The 21078-nt window shown below is 45.2% G+C and overlaps 2 protein-coding genes across 4 annotated transcripts in view; one reads left to right on the forward strand and one right to left on the reverse strand.

Moving 5' to 3' along the window:
* TSR2 (TSR2 ribosome maturation factor) overlaps window positions 1–21078 on the forward strand; it is a 223090-nt gene that overhangs the window by 128476 nt on the left and 73536 nt on the right. The window lies entirely within an intron of this gene.
* Window positions 16407–21078, reverse strand: part of WNK3 (WNK lysine deficient protein kinase 3) — a 61361-nt gene continuing 56689 nt past the window's right edge. Inside the window, exon 24 of the mRNA XM_069108248.1 lies at window positions 16407–20778. Within this exon, the coding sequence (XP_068964349.1) occupies window positions 20449–20778 (330 nt within the window). The 3' untranslated portion in view covers window positions 16407–20448. The remainder of the gene's footprint in view (window positions 20779–21078) is intronic.

Raw genomic sequence — 21078 nt, forward strand, 5'->3', positions numbered from 1 at the left:
AAAGCTCCACTGTGATTCCTGATAGCCAAAGACCAAAAGAACCGTCACCACCTCCCCAATGCAGCAAAAACCCCCTCATTTCCCAGTCAGGAGCTATTCCCCCGAAACCTACCTCTCAACACCATCTCACATCTCAAGGAGCCCCTTCCTGGTCAACAGTCAACACTGCTCAGTCTCTCTTATTTGTACCCCATTTTTCAATATCCAAAGTGGAACACAAAGGAATGTAGGGACTCCAAGCCCCCAGCGAAATCTGGGCAAGTTGGCCAAGAAAGCACCAAATGAGGCCATGTGACTTTCTTCCAAACCAAGAGCCTTCTCATTAAAGGGCATGAGGGTTTCCTCTTAGAACCAACTAGAAATTTCCTCTTGGCCCCTCAACAATCACAACCAATTTCACTAAGAGGACAAAAGTGAATGTGCAAAGCAAAAAGGTTTGAAATGGTTTGTGGCTAGGAGCAGCAAATAAGCAATCACCAAGGAGCTGGGGGCTCAATAAATAATGATAAACATGGCCCTCTGAGAAAAGCCTAGTCATCTGGCACACTAGAGGGGAATGTTACTTGCTGGAGAGGCTAGCTAGGAGATTGGATCCCTAAAAAAAGACAGCAGGAAGTCACTCAAGTGTCAAAAGCCTCACCTTTGAGGCCTGAGAGCTATACTGAGCCTCATCCAGAAAAAACAAAGCTGCCCACAGATGTCCATCAAAGTGGAGGAATGGATTCTCCTGATGCTGACCTTCCAATGAGTTGGCACTTGGGCTAGCCTGCTCCTAGGGCCAAGATTAGAATCCTTGGAGCTTGGGCTGGCTAGGTGGCACAGTGAGTAGCATATATGTGTGTGTGTGTCTATATATGAGGGTATATGGGCATATGAATACATATGTGAATGTGTATATATATGTGTATAGGTATACATAGACAGAGGGCACAGGACCAATTTAACAGGAAGGGATGATACTTGAAAGGTGAAAATAAGAGGTGAGAGAGGAATATAATAAGAGGAGATGGGGAGAGACAGAATGGGGGTAAACTATCTCATATAGAAGAGGCAAGGGAAAATGGTTACAATGGAGGGGAAGAATAGGAAGGCAAAAGGGAATGGGTCAACCTTATTCTCATTGAATTTGGCTTGGGGAGTGAATGAAATACACACTAAATAGGGTATCTCACCCTACAGGAGAGTAGGGGGGAAGGGGATGAGAGGGGGGATGACAGAAGGGAGGGCAGGCTAGGGGGGAGGGAAATTGGAAGCACCTACTTTTGAAAAGGGATAGGATCAAAGCAGAGAATAGAACAAGTGGGAGGTGGGATATGAAGGAGGGAAATACAGTCAGTCTTTTACAATATATCTACTATGTTATTGTTTTGCATTAGCTACACATGTACAACCTATACTGAACTGCTTAGCTTCCCAGTAAGGGTGGGTGACAATGGAGGAAGGGAATGAATCTGGAATTCAAAGTTTTGAAATGAAATGTTTAAAAACATATGTATATACTATTATTAATACTATTTTACATGTAATTGGGAAATAAGATATACAAGCACGGGGGCATAGAGATCCACCATGCCCTACTGGAAAATTCGAAGGGCATATGGGAGAAGATATGGGAGACAGCAGACTGGAGGAGGGACTGTGGGACTGCTATTTTGGGGCGGTCGGTAGGGGAAAAACGGGGAGAAAATTTGTAACTCAAAATCTGGCTGAAATGAATGATGTAAATCAGAAGTTAATAAAGCATTTGAATAATGAAAAAAAAAACTCAAAGTAGCAAAAGGCTAGGTCAGCCAAAAGGCTGAGAGGCCTAGCTCCTCACCATCACTTTGAAACAATAAGAACTATAGCAAATATAGAAAAAGAACAAGCAATAACAAAAATGGGTGAGAGGGAAGAACACCCCATCCACCCAAGAAAATCTCAACAGAAACAGCAATAGAGGGCCCCTCTCTGTTGTAGGACCACTGGAGTCTGCAGTGACAGAGGATGTCAACACATATGATGAAGGCTCACAAAGGGCCTTTACCAGCCATCTAAACTTTTGCTTTTAACCCTTTGAATCTGTATCAGTGATGATTCAATTAGACTGCTCCAACTGGAACAGTGACCTGGATGAGAAAGGAGGAGTGGCCTTAGATAAGAGAGAAAGCTCCAACAAGATAGCCAAGTAAGAAGTGTGTGACCCCAGCTCCCCTTCAGCACCTCATTCTAACTAGAAGTGTACCTAATCAATAGGAAAGATAAAAAAAGCAAAGACTGGGAATCACAACAACACATTGTGCATAGGATGCTTCCTGACAGGTAGGATTTATACCATGAATACAGGACTGAGTCAGTGTGAGGAAGACGAACCAGATTCATGGTGGCAAGAACCACCAAAATCATGTGATGAGACTTTTGGCAAGATGCAACAGACATGCCTATGAAAAACACTAGAAAGGTTAAAAATAACAGGATCTTTAGCCCTAATATGAGAAATATCTACCTAAAATCAAGAGCCAGCGTTATCTGTAATGAGGATAAAGAGGCTTTTCTGGAAAGATCAGGGATCATTACTGTTTTATATAGTGCTAGAAATGCACACTAGTGCAATAAGAAAAGAGAGAATTGGAGGGAATAAGCATAAGAAAAAGGAAACAAAGTTACTGGGGTTTTTTGCAGATGATATGCTGTTTTACTTAGAGAACCCAGAGTCAACTAAAAAACTAATTGAAACAGTGAACAACTTCAACAAATTAGCAATAAATAAAACAAAGCCACACAAATCATCAGCATGAAATCCAGTGGGAAGAGACAGAAAGAGAGATTCCATTAAAAAATATAGAAAAGATAATCTATTTGGGGATCTGCATGCCAAGACACAAACAGGAACTAGATGAACACAATTACAAAACACATTTGGCAGAAATACCGACAGATCTAAATCACTGGAGAAATAGTCATTGTTCATGGGTAGGATGTCAAGATTTTTTTTAAATTAATTTACTTACTCAGTACCATCCCCAAACTACCAAAGGATTACTCTATAAAAGAGGTAGGGGGAAAAAAACAACCAAATTCATCTGGGAAATAAAAGGTCAAAAATCTCAAGGGAATTAAGGAAAAAAAAATGGGAGGGAAGGAGGCCTAGTCATACCAGATCTCCAACTATACTGTATAGCAGTAATCACCAAAACAATTTGGGCCTGACTAATAAGGAGAGGTTGCTCCCTGGAACAGACCAGGGACATAATACACAGAAGCAAATGAGAAGAACAGCCTAGTATTCAAGAAACATAGTGATCCCAGCTATTAGAACATGAACTCTATATTTAATAAAAACTCTTAGGAAAACTAGAAAGCACTCTGGCAAAAATTCCATGTAAACCAGCATCTGACACCATACACCAAGATAAATTCCACAGGAGTTCATGACTTAGATGCAGAGGTGGTATCAGAAACAAATTAGAGGAGCAAGGACACAATTCCCTGGCAGATCTATGGAAAGGTAAAGAGTTTATGACCAAGCAAGGAATGGAAAGGAACAAAGAAGGTCAAATGGACGATTCTGATTCTATGAAATAGAAAATGTTTTTGCAGAAACAAAACCAATGTAAGAAAAAATGGAAAAGAAGCAGGAAAATGGGGGGGGGGATCTCTGCAGTGAATTTGTCTGATAAAGGTCCAATCTCCAAGGTAGAAAGGGAATGCGTTCAAATATCTGAGAGTGTCATTCCCCAATTAATTAAAGAGGAAAAAATACTGTAAATCACTATTAATTAGTAACATGTGAATTGGAACAACTCTGAGGTTCCACCTCACACCCATCAGGAAAATGACAAATGTTGGAGGGAGCTGTTTTAGGAATACCTTACCTCCAATATACCTATTTTAGGTATATTGGCACTGTTGATGGAGCTGTGAACTCCATGCTCTAACCATTCTGGAAAGCAATTTTGAACTAAGCCCCTAAAGCTATTAAACTGTATGCACCTTTTGACCTGGCTGTAGCCTCTACCAGATCTAGACGCCGAAGAGATCAAAGGAGGAGGAAAAGGACTAATGTGTACAAAAATATTTCTAGCAGCTTTTTGTGTGGTGCCAAAGAATTGAAATGTGAAGGAGGCACCCATCAACTGGGGAATGGTTGAACAAGCTGTGGTATATGAATGTGATGCCCTAAGAAATGACAAGCAGACTAATGTCAGAGCAACCTGATATGGAGGAAAGCAAACAGTGCTAGGAGGAGAATAAGTCACAAAGTAACAGCAATACTATAAAGACAAATAATCACAATTTCAGTGGACCCATGATGGACTCGTGCTGCCCACCTGCAGAGACATATGATGGACTCAGTATAGACCAGAACAAATTTTTATTCTGGACATGACCAGTTTAGGAATTTGTCTTGCTTGACTATTCACGTTTGTATAACAGGGGGTTTGGCTTTTCTAATTTTTTCAATGGTGTTGGGGGGAGGGGAGGTGAAAGAGAGAAAAATCTGATGCTTATTTGAATTTTATTTTAAAACTTGATTTTAAAAATAGTCATAAAAGCTGAAAAAAAGAAAAGATCAGTGGTCACTTTGGAGAAAGCAAATTTCAGTGGAATGAGGAGGTCAAATTGTAGAGTTCAGAAGAAAGTGAAAGGAAAGGAAATGGAGCCACGGATTGTACAGCCTTCTCAAGTTTTGCCACAAGAGGCAAGAGAGGCATGGGATGAGGATTAGTAGAGCTAGACAAGGTTTTTTGAAGATGGCGGAGACATAGATGTTTTTGTAGACAGCAGGGAAGCAGCGTGGAGACAGTGATAGAATGGGGATGCCAGAAGAAGTGATGGAAGGGATAGTGTGGTTTGGAAATGGCTGGGAATATGATTCGGTTCTGGGTAGGGCAACAGATCACTTCTCCAGGATGGTTCCAGGAGCTGAGTTCAAGGTCCTGTGTGGAGGAAGTGGGGATGACATGGTGTAGGTGGCATGGTTTGGGGCTCACAGAGGGACAAAGATTGTGAACTCCGGCTCAGCCATGGTAGCCATGTTAACTATCTATACATCAGTATCCTAGACTAAGTCTGCGAGAAGAGAAGAGGCAGAACTAAGGATTTCTATTATCACCCACGTTTGTGGCTTCACTCCTACCTAGGTTCTGCACAGAGACATCGATGATAACTCCAACAAACACAGAAATGACAATGACGGCTTCCACAAAGAGACCTCCCTAGAAGACATGAGTAAAGAAGAAAATTTTTGGTATCACGAAGAAATCCTAGGAGTTAAGGGGAAAACCCTCCAAAAGAACAAAATGAGCACAAGGCCTGATGAAGCAAATGCACTTGTGAGGATAGGGGGCCACAGGAAGGAGAAGAAGAGTATTTCCCCCCCTGGTTTATTTATTTATTTATTTTAGTTTACAACATTCAGTTCCACAAGCTTTTGATTTCCAAATTTTCTCTCTCTCCCTTCTCTTCTCCCCCTCCTCCCCAAGACATTGTGCAATCTGATATAGGCTCTACAAATACATTCACATTAAACATACTTTCACATTAGTCATGATGCAAAGAAGAATTAGAACTAATGGAATGAACCAAGAGAGAGAAGAAGTAAAAGAAAAAAGAGAGAGAGCAAATAGTCTGCTTTGCTCTGCATTCAGACTCCTTAATTATTTCTCTGGATGTGGATGACATTTTCCATCCTGAGCCTTTTGGAGTTGTCTTAGCACCTTGCATTGCTGAGAAGAGGCAAGTCTATTAAAGTTAGTTAACACATAATGTGGCTGTAACTGTGTACAATATTCTCCTGGTTCTGCTTCCCTCACTCAGCATCAGTTTATATAAGTCTTTCCATGTTTTTCTGAAGTTTGCCTGCTCCTCATTTCTCATAGCACAACAGTATTCCATTACATTCATATACCACAATTTGTTCAGTCACTTCCCAACTGATGGACATCCCCTCAGTTTCCAGCCTCACTAAATAAGCTTCCTTTCCTTCCTTATAGAGCTAGAAAAAATATTAACAAAATTTATCTGGAAAAACAAAAGATCCAGAATATCAAGGGAATTAATGAAAAGTAATGCTAAGTTAGGTGGCCTGGCCATACCAGATTTGAAACTGTATTGGAAAGTGGCAGAGGAATAGAGTGGTGGATCAGTGGAACAATCACTTCTGGAATACAAGATGACGGTTTAATGTCAGAACTCAACTGAAACAGTGAATAACATTAGCAAAGTGGCGGGCCAGAGAATCAATTCTCATAAATCATTTGCATTTCTGTGTATTATCACCAAACTGTAGAAGGAAAAGATGGGAAAACAATCTTCAAATAGCTACCAAATAACTCCAAAAATGCTTGGGAGTCTACCTACCCAAACACACACAGGAAGAATCTGAACACAGATACAAAATATTCTTTATTTTAAACTTAAATACATAATAGGAAAAGCATTGCCTTGTGCACAACAGAACGTAAGAGAGGATTCAAAATATGAGGTGATACATTTCCATTTCAAAAAAAACTGTATAAGAAATACTGCACATTGTGTTCCGAGCTGCCCACCCTTTCTTTGCTTCCTTGTAGGTTTTCTTTTGTTCTCTGCTGTGCGCTTTTTCCTTTATTTTTCCCTCCTTGCTCCTCCAGAAGGCCACAATGAAGCTCACATATGCATGCACGTATGTATACACACATGTACACATATACACACACACATAAATATGTGCTTAGATCTCCATCATCATACTCAGATACAGACACATTTGTACACATCTATAGAAGACCACACTCTACTTGTCTGCCCTCTGTGTCTCTGAGGCTGCATAACCTCTTCCTTCATAAATCCCAATCTTTCCCTATCTTTCTAAGTCCACTGACCACAGCAATGCTGTCAAGTTATTTTAAATAGGCTAAAACAATTTCCCATTTTTCTCTTTTGATTAAATCTATTTTAACTTTGTCTATGATCATGATTCCTACCCCTGCTTTTTTCCCCAATCAATTCTCCTCCTGATCTTTATTTTATGTTCGTGTCTCTCGTATCTCCTATCCCTCCTGACTCCTCTACCTTGCCCTCCTCTTACTTAACCTACTCCCCCAAAGGCCCCTCCCTAATCCTCACCCCCCCCTTTCCCCTTACCCTTTTGTTTTTATCTAAATTTAGAAGACTTTCATAGGCTTCCAAATATACGATATTTCCTCTTTATCCGATTTCTATTAATCTAGACACCCTTCTATACGTCCCCTTATCCTATTCCCTCACCATCTTATTCTTTACAAATTTGGAAGGCTTTTGTTCCCTTTGAAATGTATATATTGTTCTCTCTTTAACTTAAATCTGATGTGAGTAGGGTCCCCTCTAAGATCCCTCCTTCTTCCCCTCCCCACTCCCTATACCGTTGGCTTTCTATTTCTTTCTGAATTTAAAAGACATTTATACGTTTCTAGACAATAATGCATTGTTCCCTCTTTAACCCGTTCCCAATGAGAGCAGGGTTCCAGAACTACCAGCCTTCCTCCCCCATCTAATTTCTCTGTGTTAGTTCTTCCTCTTGTGAACAGTGACTTTTTAGAATCACATCATACTCAGGCCTACCCCAATCTTTCTTTCAAACTACCCAATTACTAATAACAATCTTACACATAGGTCTGACATTTCCTCATATAAAAAGTAAACAGTTTGTCCTTATTTAGTCTACAAAATATTCTTTTTTGGAGGGGGGAAGGTAGGGCAATTGGGGTTAAGTGACTTGCCCAAGGTCACACACAGCTATTCAGTGTTAAGTGTCTGAGGTTGAATTTGAACTCAGGTCCTCCTGACTCCAGGGCTGGTGCTCTACTCACTGCGCCACCTAGCCGCCCCCCTCCCTTAATTATTAACAGACAGGAAATGATAGCAGGACCATTTGTCTTTGATCCCATTTCTGTCTTGTCTCCTCTCCATATGGACCTTATTTACGTTTGTATAGAGCCCATGTGTATCATTCTGTGACCTATGCCGGCTCTAACTTGCTTTACTTTATGCAAGTAATCTTGGGGTTCTCTTCATTCATCACACCAGCCATTCCTGTCTCATCACAAATAACGTTCCCATGAACATTTTTGCATGTGGATGGGGCCTTTTCTTGCTCTACCTCTTTTAGGTATGGGTCCAGTGCCTTTATCTGGGATAAAGAGGATATACTTTTCCTTCTTAATTTCTTATTGTCTTCCAAAATAGCCAAGTGTGTATGTTAAGTGTCTGAGGCCACATTTGAACTCAGGTTGTCCTGACTCCAGGGCCAATGCTCTATTCACTGTGCCACCTCGTCGCCCTTACAAAATATTCTTTACAGAAATGATGACAGAATTGAAGAATTGGAGAAATACTAATTACTCCTAGGGAAGTATCATCATTCTCATAATAATTATTGATCATTCTCATCATCATCATATTATTATAATGATCATTCTCATCATAATAATCAGTGATCATTACTTGTTTTTGTTCTTGTGGAAGGGGAGGGGCTCCCAACTGATAGGACCCAAAACTAATACTCTGAGCACCATTCCCCACAGCAGGTATCAGCTGTTCTATTCACTGGAAGGCACTTTCTGTAGTTAAGAAGCCAATTCAAAGAAAATGGCACTGGGACGTATCTAATTTGTTTGTGACAGTTTTTCAGAAATATCTGTCACATCAAAACAAAATGCAGTAATATTTTTTTAAAGTTAATAAAACCTAAACATTTACCCACTACTTTTTCTCCATGCCAGGCTTCCAGAGTCTGGCTTCAGGAACAATATTCTATATGGCTTACTCAATTTCCCTATCACAAAACCGTTACTGGGCCAAACTGCTTCACTCTCCCCACCTGACCGTCACAAAGCTCAATCAGTGTTATCTGTTCTCTTCCTGCCTTAATCAGCTTGCTCTGAAACAACTTCCCATTAGAGTAGATCCAGGGGCAGCAGTGTTCCCAGGGGACTGGATGGCCACAGGCATCACTGGCAGACAGAGCAGTGCCAACTGCACTCATAAAGAGTGGCAGTGAGCTGGATCCCTCAGGTTGCCAGTTTCTCAATCTATAGCAAACAAGGATAGAATTGGTTAGGGAACTTCCCTCTGACAATAATTATCAGAGGACCCTTATCCAGTTAAGGCTTAAGAAGTATTTTCATAACCCTCCCTTCCATGGACCCACCAATTTGGGTCCATCAGTGAACGTGGCCCAAAGGCCAGCAAGTCCCTGAGCAGCCCCATAGGCTATGGGTCAAACAAACATTCTGTGCGATATCACAAAACCAGAAGGCAGCTCTTCTGACAGTGTAGGAGATGGGCTGTAATCGCTCCATCTCTCCAGCTGCTGCTTTTAGACAGTGGAGGTGATTTGCACAATGGCTTCATTAAGTCTACTATCTAGGGTGGTCAGAACTCTCTTCAAAGACAGTGGAGCTGATTTCAGAGAATCCTGGGAAGATATGTAGGAACTGGGTAAAGTGAAGTGAGCAGAACCAAGGGAACCCTTTCTACAAGCCTGGCCACATATAAAGACCAACCATTTTGAAAGACTACTAAATTTTGGCCAGTGCAATGAGGCAGCTAGGCCCAGAGTACTGGGCCTGGGATCAGGAAAACCAGAGTTAAGAATCTGGCCTCTGGGAGGCTAGGTGGTACAGTGAATAGAGCACTGGCCCTGGAGTCAGGAGGACCTGAGTTCAAATCCAGCCTCAGACATTTAACACTTACTAGCTGTGTGACCTTGGGTAAGTCACTTAACCCCAATTGCCCAGCCTTCCCCCTCCAAAAAAAAAAAGAATCTGACCTCAGACACTAACAAGCTGGGTGACCCTGGCAAGTCCTTTCACCTTTGCTGCCTCAGTTATCTTGTCTGTAAAACGGGGGTCATAGTAGCCCTTGCCTCCCAGGGCTGTTGTGAGGATCCAGTGAGATCATGTTTGTGAAACCCTTTTAGCCTGGTGCCTGAGACGTAGCTTGTTCCCTTTCTCTGCTCTCTTCTCTTCCTTCCTGTGACCCACTGTATCTGCAGAGAACCTCCAGTGAGGTGTGCTAGTCTGCTAGTTGCCTCGTGACAGAAAGAAACCCGCCACATCCAGGCCGGGCCCAGTGGCTGCATTCCTGAGTCTTGTTACTCGGGTGTGGGGTTTTCAGTTTGTAACTGGGGATGGAGGTCAGGGCTGGCAAAGGGAATTCTGAGAGATAAGAAAAAAAACGAGGAGGACTGCTGAAACATTTTTTGGAGGGCACAGAGAAGACGGAGACAAAGTAACATGGTGCATTTGCAAGTGATAAGGGTTTCCTATGCAATCATCTTTATGTATCCAACTGTTTCTAGAAAAGACCCCCTGGCCCAGCACTGACAGAGGTCGGGGACTCAGAGGGCAGAACGGTGTAGCCAACAGAGGAATTTGTTACAGGGATTGTTTTTTTTTCATCTGGGGGAGGAGGTAGGAAGGAATAAAATACAATTTTGTTCCTTAAAACAATACAATTTAGTTAAAAACAATTTCTGAGAGCTTGCCTTGCAGTACTGGCCAGCTAAACAGTGTCAGTAGGACCCTCCCCCCTGCCCAAATGGTGCTGCTGGTACCTCCTCCCCATCCCCAAAGCCATCTCAGCAGAACTGGGGCCTTGCCAGGATGTATTAGAGCTAAGAAATAAATGGAAATGTAAGATGAGCTCTGCTGCCTCTGAGGAAATTCCAGGTGGCAACAGGACATGTCCAGTAAAGACAGGAACAAAAAGCGTCCATAAAACATTAACCAAACAATAGCTGAGGCCACTGATCTGGGCCACACAAGCAACTTCTTTGCTTCCTGGCTGTGTTCCAGAGAATGACCTGGGCAGGCAAAGGAGGAGGTGAGGGTTAGCTCCTAGTTCTTGCTGTGCCAGAGTCAGGAGGGGCCCTGTCAGGCAGGAACCTGGAACAAAGAGTGACCCATCACTGGTGGATGATCCCCACTGAGGAGGTCCACACCCCTTCCCCCTCCAGGGCCTCAGCTCCTTTCACATGGAGGTCTCTGCACTGGCCACTAGCCACTGGGGGAGGGGGGGATGAAGCAAAGACAGCACCAGCTGGTGCCAGTCAGCCACAGCAGATGAGGAAGCCAGTGGCACATCTCTTACTTTCCACAGGAAGCTGCCGGCTAGTCTCCTCTGGGTCTCTGCCATACACATACTGCTGGGTGGGGCAGAACAGGGGAACAGCTTGGGGTAGCACAGGGTTACATGTGTCCTCAGTGCATACAGGGATCCTGATCTCACTCTAGAGGGAAAAGGTCAAAGGGACCTGTGACTAGAACTTCATCCCATGAGGCCTGTGCCTGGCTAACTCCTTCCTCACATGACTTCCCAGCTTCTGGTACTTTCCACCTCAATAGGAAGGGACCAGTAGGAACCAGAATAATAGCTACTCATCATTAGTATTTCTAGAGCATTTCAAGGTTTGCAAAATACTTTACATATATCATTTCATTTGAACCTCACAATAACTCAGGGAGGCAGGGGTTCTTATCCCCATTTTATAGCTGAGGCAGACAGGGGTTAAGTGACTAGCCTAGGGGTCACCTAGTCAATAAATACCTGAGGCTCGATCAGAACTCAGATCTTCTGAACTTCAAGTTCAGTGCTCTGCCCTCTAGCCACACCACATGTCTACCAGTAGCCATTCTGCTGGGCCTATATTCTCCCCATGTGACTCCAGAAAAGACAAGATTTCTCCTGAGCCCTAAACATGCTTCCTTTATAGCTGGGTCCATCCTAAGTAGGCTCCCTCATCACTCTCTGCATAGGGGAGCAGGCAGAAACTGGTCAAATCAGGGGCAAGCTGACAAGTGGTCCTCTCCATAAGTGCTGCAATCCAACTGCTTTGGGAGGTTTGCATAGGAAGGGCCCTCTCCCTTTTCATTCCCTAAGTCTTGAGGCCCTCCTGACTCTGAAAGATGAAATAATGGGCAACTTCCAAGGCGGGTAAGCCCAGAATGGCTCCCTCCTACTAGGCTTGGGGGGAGCACAACAAAGACTCTCAGGCTTGGAAAGTGGAGAGGAAAAGAGTATGACCCGAGTGGTCTACACTTCACTTTGGTGAAGACATGGCAGATACAAGGGTACATCATCTCCTCTGTCAGTGTTCAGCAACTCAGAAATCCTCTGGGGCTACTGGTGGCAGAAGCAGACTAGTGCTGTCCCCACTGGCCAGGCTGGCATTTGAGTCCCTAGTGGCAACCAGGTGCAGCCAGTCTTGGAGCCCATCGTCATAATTGGCATCTTCCTGGCCCATCTTATGGTCCAGTGGTTTGCTGACTAACTAGGTCATTTAGAAAGTGAGGTTAGGGACAAGACACAAGACAGAGCTAGTGGGTTTATTTGACTCAGACCAAAAGGGACCCTGAAACCTGCCTAGTCTGTATTCATGAAGACATGAAGCAAGCAGAGTTACAATGAACCTCTGCCCCAAGAGAGCCAAGGAGCTAAACACAGAAATAACAATGTCACATGTGGAGCTGCTTTCTCCTAGGAATCACCTCGACCAACCTTTTGCTGCCAAAATTCATACCCTCCCTTGGGTCATTAGCAAGAAAAGAGAGAACATCTCCCTCTCCAAGAACATGTCTTTTCCTCCTCAAGAGAACAAGGCAGGGCAAGAACACACATGCGCCTCTTTCCCCTACTCAGTTTCAACTGCCAGATCCTGAAGGCAGGGAGGACTTGGAGGTCAGAGGATGCTCAAAAGTAGAAGCTGAGGAATCACAGGAGACAGACCAATTGGGGAAGGGGCTGTATTTCATCACAGGTTCCTCAGGAAAAGGGACAAATCCCCCTAGATGATGAGGGGAGAAAAGGAAAGCCAAACTGCACCTCGATGGAAAGACAGTGGTACCATCAAATGAGAATGAAATGACCAAATGCAAAGTCCCATTGGGAAGCTGCCACAGTGCCCCAAAAGCCACTAGAGAGTTACTTTCAGCAGAAGCTTGTTTTTGTTCTTGTGGAAGGGGAGGGGATCCCAACTGATAGGACCCAAATGCTAGCTGGAAAGAAAAGACCATTTATGCAGCACAAAACTAATACTCTGAGCACCATTCCACACAGCAGGTTATCAGCTGTTCTATTCACTGGAAGGCACTTTCTGTAGTTAAGAAGCCAATTCAAAGAAAATGGCGCTGGGACGTATCTAAGCAGATCCCCATCATTTGGAAGTTGAGAGAACTCCATGTAGGCCACATCCCATCTCCCTTCCTATGCACACTAGAAACAAATGAACAAGGTCAGGCAGAGCCTTAGCTATCAAGTGTGATGGGCCCCCTGGCAACCTGTAACTGATTAGTACTCAACTGTTATCTAGAACTGCTTGATTTTATCTTTTGTCCTAGACTAGATACTGAAATGCCATGAAAAGTAAGGATCCCAAACAATTGGTTTCTCCAAATTATAGCATCTAAGCACTAAAAAGTCTAGTGGAAAGGACAGACATACAGGTAGTTACAGGAACCTGGAGCACCCAAAGGAGATGTGGAAACCAAATAGCCCAATAATTCCACTGTTAATCAGGCACAGGACTAGATGTGGGCCAGAAGAGGATAAAAAAGGAAAGTTCTCAGTTAGGAATCATTTCAGGCACATGGAAACTTCTTAAGGGTCTAGGCAGCCCTAGAGAAGGACAGAAAAAAAAGCTATCATGGCACACATATGCCCAGAAGCCATCATGACCTCCTGACCCAAAATTCCCAACTTCATTAATTGGGGATAATGATATGAAGGCCCAGGGAAGAGTAAACAACACAGCCAAAATTTCCTTCCCCATACAGGAGAGAGGGAATTCCAGATACAGGGGTGAGACTGGGGGAGAAGTCTAAGGCTTTGAAGACAAAGTGTCCTCTGGTGTCCAGTGGGGGTACTACAGCCTTTAAGAAAGGAACCAACCACAATGCAATGTATACTCTTTAATGATTAATTAATTAATATAGTGATAGATGACCTTTAGGCTAGCTTTTAGGATCCTAGGGGGAAATCATAACCAACTTTCACTGGCTATTAATGAGAGTTGTAGGACTCAAGTTTTTTGTTGATGATTCAGAATTAAAGGGATCCTCTAGTTTGGGGGGGGGGGAAACAAAAGAACAAGAAATGTAGCTATAACAATGCCCCAAATGCTGCCCCATCTTATACTTAGGAGGTCATCTCATTAGATATAGCTCAATGCTATAGCCTAACCCTAAACTTCTAACCCAAACAGTAAATGCTCTTGCCTAACAAGATCCCCTTGGATCTCAACCCTACCACCCAGTGGGTTGGCTCTCTCTTCCAGTTTGGTATCATCTGCAAATTGGATGAGCAGACCATCAATGCCTTTATCCAAATCACTGAGAAAATGTTAGACAGCACAGAGCCGAGCACGGGAAACCTCTTGTGTTGACACTAAACCATGAACAACTTTCTTTTATTAGCTTCCAAACCCTGTCTCCTCAGAGACAGGATGATGCCACAATCTGCACTCCACAATGATCAGATTGCAGGAATCAAAGTCAAGTTCCCCAGCCTAGAGTTGGCAGACTCTCTTCTCTCCTGTTTACTCGCCTCTCTTCAGTTTTCTAGCACCTCCACATATCATTGCTCAGTCATCTTTCTCAGGGCTTTCTCGGAAATTCAGATAAGAGTTCATTTAGGCAGGTCAGTTGACCTTTATTTGTCAAAGGCATTTCTGTTTCTAGTGCAAAGGTTAGTGCCCTTGGCAAAGAAAAGAGAAGTTGCTTTGTCTTTTCTCTGGGATCATTTATCATGAATTTATATCATCAAAAGTTCTCTCCCCAATTTGACCCAACATGGCTGGAACCAAACACCCCCCACTGGTACCCTTCTGCTGGTCCTTGAAGTCTTAGCTCATTCAGAGGTTGTAGAGAAGCTTCCCTCAGTAATCTTCGAGTTACCCCATGTGTTTCCTCTTTTGCAGATTTCTTTTTAAAATCAAAACTGCAAAAAAACCTTGAAAAACCCACCTGACCTGATGTAAAGTGAAATGAGCAGAACCAGGAGTAACAGCAATATTGTAGGATGCTCAACTGTGAAAGACTTTCACTATTCTTTAGCAAGACAATGATCCAAGGCAATCCCAAAGAAGTCATGATAAAAAATGCTGATGAACCCAGCCTGAGGGCAGATTATCACGCCAAAAACTGAGTTCCTTATTTTTCCTCCTTACTTCTGAGTCTACTTATTAAGAGTAATCATCACCACCATCCTTCGAATTCACAACCTCTGCCATTCTCAACTACTTACTTTCCAGCATTCCACTTAGTTGCCAAAGTCTTGTTCATCACAATAATTCTTCCCTCTGTTGCTTTCTCTTCTAAAGTCACTGTTCTAATGTGGGCTGTCACCTGGCCTGATACAGCTTTATCTGGAATTCGCTCTTCTTTGCCTTCTACCGCTTTTTTTTTGGGGGGGGGGCAGGGCAATTGGGGGTAAGTGACTTGCCCAAGGTCACACGCTAGTGTTTTTGTGTGTGTCTGAAGTCTGATTCGAACCCAGGTCCTCCTGACTCCAGGGCCAGTGCTCTATTCACTGCGTCACCTAGCCTTCTACCTCTTGTTCCCTCCAAAAGTGACCCTAAGTGGGTCAGTGACCTCCTGCAGAAAGGTTTTTTGGGTCCCCTCCCAAAAATGGTCAGTCAACAAGCACTTACTATGTGCCAGGGCGAATTATGAGCACCTTCAGGGGTCTGGAGTGGCTTCAGGACCTAAATTCTATTGACTTTGTATCTAGGGAGAAGGGCAACTTTGTGACTTCACTGACAGCCCTTACCCAGAGTTTCATACACAAAAACACACACAGACACACATGCAAACACACACGCACTCAGTGGAACCTAGCTAACTCAGAGCCTGGTCTCCACTCAAGAGCCTCCTGCGCGCGCACGCTCTCTCTCCCTTCCCTCCTCTCTCCTAACCCCTCCCTCCCCTCTCCCCCAGTTTAGGGACGCGCGTGCGCCGGGCCAGAGGGAAAGGAGACAGCTCCGGGGTGCGGCTCACTTTGACCCGGAAACGCAGGAGGGACAAACGCAAGCAAAGACTGAGGCGGCGGCGGAGGCGTGCCCGATTGCCCACGTGGCCCACATAGAGCTGGGTCGACTAGCGCTCCGCCCGGCTACGCCGGCGCCGCTCCTTGTCCAGGCAACCCGGAAACGGGACGACGAGCTCGAGCTCGGCACCTGCGCCCCAGGGGGAGAATGGCTGCTCGCCGCCCGGGCCGGCCTGCCTCTCCTTTTCCTCGCGGGGCCCGCGCAGTTTTTCCGAGAATTCCTGCACCCCTATGACGTGGGCGCCCTCGACTTGGGGCAGGCGCGCGCGGTACGACCCCCCCCCCCCCCCGCGGCGTAAAGTCTGCTGTGCACACTGGCTCCGTTCCCCCCCGCAGGACCCCTCTAAGAAAAGAGCCGGCACTCCATGAACACAACCTTTATTTCCTTTTCCAAATAAAAATTCCCCCCAAAGAAAACATTTGTCATGGTCGAGTACAAAGAAAACAAAAGTCACAGTTTTCCAGAAGCGAGACCCGGATCCCGGCGCGGGTGGGGGTGGGGGTGTCACCCGCCCGCCCCACGAGGCCAAGACGCTTCTGCGTTTTGTGGGGGGAGGGCAGCAGAAGCTCCCCCCCAACCTGATCTGCGTGAGGTCCCCGCACGCGAAGACGCTGCCTAAGGAGCCCCTACAAAGAAAAAAGGCACCTTCATTCAGTAGGGCCCATGGCTTCGGCCAAGAAAGGCTCACAAGACAGCAGGCGAGCCTCGGGCAAGGGGTCCCATCTCATCTCTACTCTCCTTTGGCTTTCCCCCAAGAAAGCTGCCGGCTTATTACTGTCTGCACTCGGGGGACAGGGTGCAAGCATCACCTCACTGCCCACTCTGGCCCACTCTGTAAAAACACTGCCCAATGGCTCCTACTCATCAGAAAGGCCACCAAAGCACCTCCCCAACCAGAGCCCTAAACTCGAATGTACCATTCTTTCTCTAGGGTCTAGATTTGGGGTTCAAGGCTATCTTGTCATATTCCTAGCTTCACATTCGGCTCTCTACCAGCTAGCCCTTCTTCCCATGCCAAACCTAGGGCTGTGCACATGCCAATGGTGATTGGCTTCATTCCCTCCATGGAGCTCATCTGCTGAATAACAGAGGGGGGGCAAAAGTCAGTCAAAATGTTGGAAGGCCCTTATGGGAAGAGGGCTGGCGCACTTTGCCCCCAGATCCTCCACTTCCCCTGAACGAGGAACCAGAAAGTTGCTGGTCAGTGTCTTTCTGGAACAGCTATCCAGTGATGTGCCTGGGGAAACACTGAAAACCAGTGGCTGACAACTGCTTCTGGCATTTTCCCAAATCAAACCTGAAATCCAACGCAACTGAATCGTTTGGAAGTACCCAGACAAAGAGCAATTCCAATGACCCTCTAAGCTTTGGTGTTGGGTAATACCAGCAAGGGGTCGCTTTCCCAATGTTCTCTTGTGGCAGGAAAAGCCAGGCATGCAGTGGAGGGGAGGCATGGGATTGTCTGATTCGCAACATTCTCCCCCAACACTGCTTTTTCAACTCATTTCAATAGAATTAATCACCACAAATCAAGCTGCAACATTGTTTCCCTCCCACATCTCCCCAAATCCCCAAAGCTTATTTCAACTGAGATGCACATTTTGAGCCACTTGAAAAAAGGGGATTTGAAAGAGGCTGCTGATGGGGAGTGTAGACTGTCCTCATAGCTTTGAGATGAGGGGATCCACCAGGCTGAAAGAAATACTGAAAATCAAGCATCTCCCACCCCCAAAATAAAAGTTCACAGGCAACGGCATCAACTTGTGCACCTCAAACAGCACTGAAAAACGAGGTAGATAAAGAAAAGTAACCGGACTAGAACCAAACCTGGAGTTACAAAAATGATTTGCCCCATCAGACTGTGTCTCCAGCCACACTCAATCCAAAAATCCCAGCACAAAAGGGCCTTTTCAACTGTCAAATCACTAGAATTCATGCTTGGTATAAAATTGGCAAGGAAGGGGTGAGGAGTGGAACAGCCATTTGTCACATTACAGCAAATTCTCTGAAATCCCAAGGGGTCTTTTCCTCAGCTTCCCACTAGGAGCTGGTTTCCTGCTTTCATGGCATGTCAGCCAAGGTGCTGCACACAGTGGCAGACACTCCCACATTTGGGTCTGAAGATAGAGCATTGTGCATCGCATCGAACTCACACCTGCAAGTCCGCACAGCAGTCTGATTTATAGAACACACTTTCTTCCCCACAAGAGTCTCAGAGAAGATAGTGTGTCACAGGGAAGGGGGAGTGCTCAGAAACAGCCAGGATGCTCACCAGGGACAGGTCGGTGCCTCCTGCCAGAGCAGTCTCTTGGATACACTGAGGAGATTTCTATCAGCTTGACTTCAAGTTCATTTTTTTTGGGGGGGGAAGAGAGGGGAGTTTCACATACCTCAGAAAAGGTGAAAACGGCACTGTTATCTGATTTAGCAAAATTACGAAATAATGCAAAATCCTCAAGTAGAAAACTAGCCAGTATTTACAAAGTGCCTATAATCTGAAGGAAATCTTAAGGAATGAAAAAAAATGAATTGAAGAAAAACAGTGATGCAAACAATAGTTTTCTTCAATTTGACACAGACTCAGTGTTTTAGGTGTGTTTCTATAGAGAGGTACACCCACACAACTCTATCACGTTATTCCCTAGCTGCTGTGTTCACAATGGAGACAGCAGGACATTCTCCAACATCTTCAAACAAATCTCCTTTCCAGTAAAAACCTGAAAAGATTCTAATTATCACAAGGCACCGCCCAAAAGTCTGCAGGCAAACAAGAATGATGAATTCTCTATGTGAAGCAGAGGTGGCACCTTGTGTACAACAGCCAACAAGACTGTTGTTACGGATGCGTCCCTCCTCAGTCAATTCAGGAAAGGAAATGTGGGGCCATGGTTTGGAGGAAGTCTTCCTGGTCAAAACAGCACTGATTCAAATGGGTACCAAAGCACATTGCCTTCAAGCCAATGGACGGATCTGAAAATGTGATGCACATTGGGAAGGATGGCGCAAGAGTTCAATCTGTGGCTATGGTGGTGGCTCACAGTTGGCATAAGCCACCAGCTCCTTCCTGCCCCATTGTGAATTCTGATTAGTGTAGGTGTGAGGAAGGGGGGCCAGGTTCTCTTTAGAGGGCAGAGGTCATAACAAGCAGACCAAGTGGAAGTCATCTCAGGGCCCATAGTGATGTTAAGCCTCAGGATAAAATTTTGAGAAGCATTCTTTAAATCCTATTTATGATGGGTAAAAACTGGTGCCCTGGGGAAGTATTTATTAGAAGAAAGGGCTCCTTAATTGAGCAAAGGGTCCCAGAAGGGGCCTGAAGATATGGGGAAAGGTTCTGAAACTTTTCAAGTTGAAGGGAAAGAGTTCAAGTACTTCTAGGTGCCTGGAAGGCCAAGCCTGGGAGGCTCCAAGATAGCCTTGCGATGAACTTCCAAAAAGAAAAAGGAATCATGTCTGCCTTTCTCAAAACAACTGAGATATCAGCCCAAACCCTTGTAAATACGTAAGCTGTCCTTTCTGGGGTAGAGTTATTTAGAGAAATTGTTACCAACCAAGGCTCTCCCCTCCCCTCCCCCATGCTCCACAGAGGGCCTCCTGTCTCACTCAAGGCCAAAGAGGCCAACTCTGCACCTCCTAGAGCCCGGGGAACTCAAGGGTTTCAAGGAGAAGTCTCCTAACCTCCAAAGCTGGGTCAAGTACATTTCCTATCAAGTAAATGCACAAATGGGGCTAGAAGCATGAATTCCCTTTTTTCCCCAGAGTCCCAAGGAACCTTACAAATGGGATCCAAACATACCTCTCAACTGCTCAGAAAACCATGTAGTGTGTCTGGCATATAAGGGAAAAAGGAGACTGCTAAACCCCTTGGGCAGAAGTTATTGGTTATTCCCTCCCCCCCCCCCAAAAGAATGCCGCTCAGCTCCTGCGACTGTGAAAAGGGGACATGCCAAGGAGGATATTCCCCCTGTCCATGCACCCAAAGGTGGTCACAGTAAGCCATCTCCACCAGACCAGGGTGATGAGCCTTGGCCTAAACTCAACCTTACAACACATGAAGAAGTCCAATGTGACTGGACCATCCAGAAGGTCATAAAATGGTTCCCACTTTCTGCCAATTATTTGAAATGTCCCCTGTGAAATTTTTACGGACAAGGCTCAGCAAACTGAACAGGAGTGTGGGGTGGGGAGGGGCTAAAGAATTTCCTGGGGATAGGGATACAAAAGGCAAGCTTCCCGAAGCATTCTGACCAGCATTTTAAAAAACGTCAAGTATCAAAGAGGAATTAGGGTCTGGAGTGAAAAATGATTGCTGTGCGCGGCACCCACTGGACAATGTGCACATCTCTACAGAATGACAAGCACACTGAGGCAGAAGGGGGAGGGGGCCTTCCTGACCAGCGCTCTCACTTGGGCCCGGGCGGGCCTGGGGCCGAGTTCTGCACTGGGGCCACTGGAAAGGCTGGCAAATTCAGCCCTGGCTGGAAAGGGCCCACCGCTTGACTGGGGATCACTACAGGTTGTGGGGCCGTTCCTGAAATTCCCACCCACTGCACTGGGTAGCCAGCGGTGCCCACGGTGTTAAATTGGCAGGCGTGTGGCACTCCATAAGAAGGCAAGGCTCCTGGGAAAGGTGGGAGGGAGATTCCTTGTGGCAAGGCTGCTGGGACAGGGCCACGGATTTGGGAGAGAGATGAGATCCAGGCTGACGTGTAGGCCACGGTAGATGAAGGGTTCTGATGAAAAGAATGGTAAAACCAAAACAGTGTCAGTTTCTTGGCACTTCCCTTGCCTCCAATGGGGCCCGAAGACCTCCCCCATCCCCCAAAGCCAACCCATTCTGCATCCACAGCTCTCAATGCTCTCCAGGTCTTTCTGGGCAACCACGGGCAGAAAAGGCTTTAGCTCCTGAACACAGAGTAGCTAGCTTCTATCCAAATCTTTAAGATATTATTCACTAAATCCAAAGAAGTCAGCTCTGGGGTCACCAGCAACGCATTCACAAGAAGTGTCAGGATGCCGCGTGCCACAGGCAC

This window comes from Petaurus breviceps, unplaced genomic scaffold, assembly GCF_028583685.1.
Source record: "Petaurus breviceps papuanus isolate PSGF00001 unplaced genomic scaffold, PetGlider_PUasm1.0 90333, whole genome shotgun sequence".
In the NCBI taxonomy this organism is placed as follows: domain Eukaryota; kingdom Metazoa; phylum Chordata; class Mammalia; order Diprotodontia; family Petauridae; genus Petaurus; species Petaurus breviceps.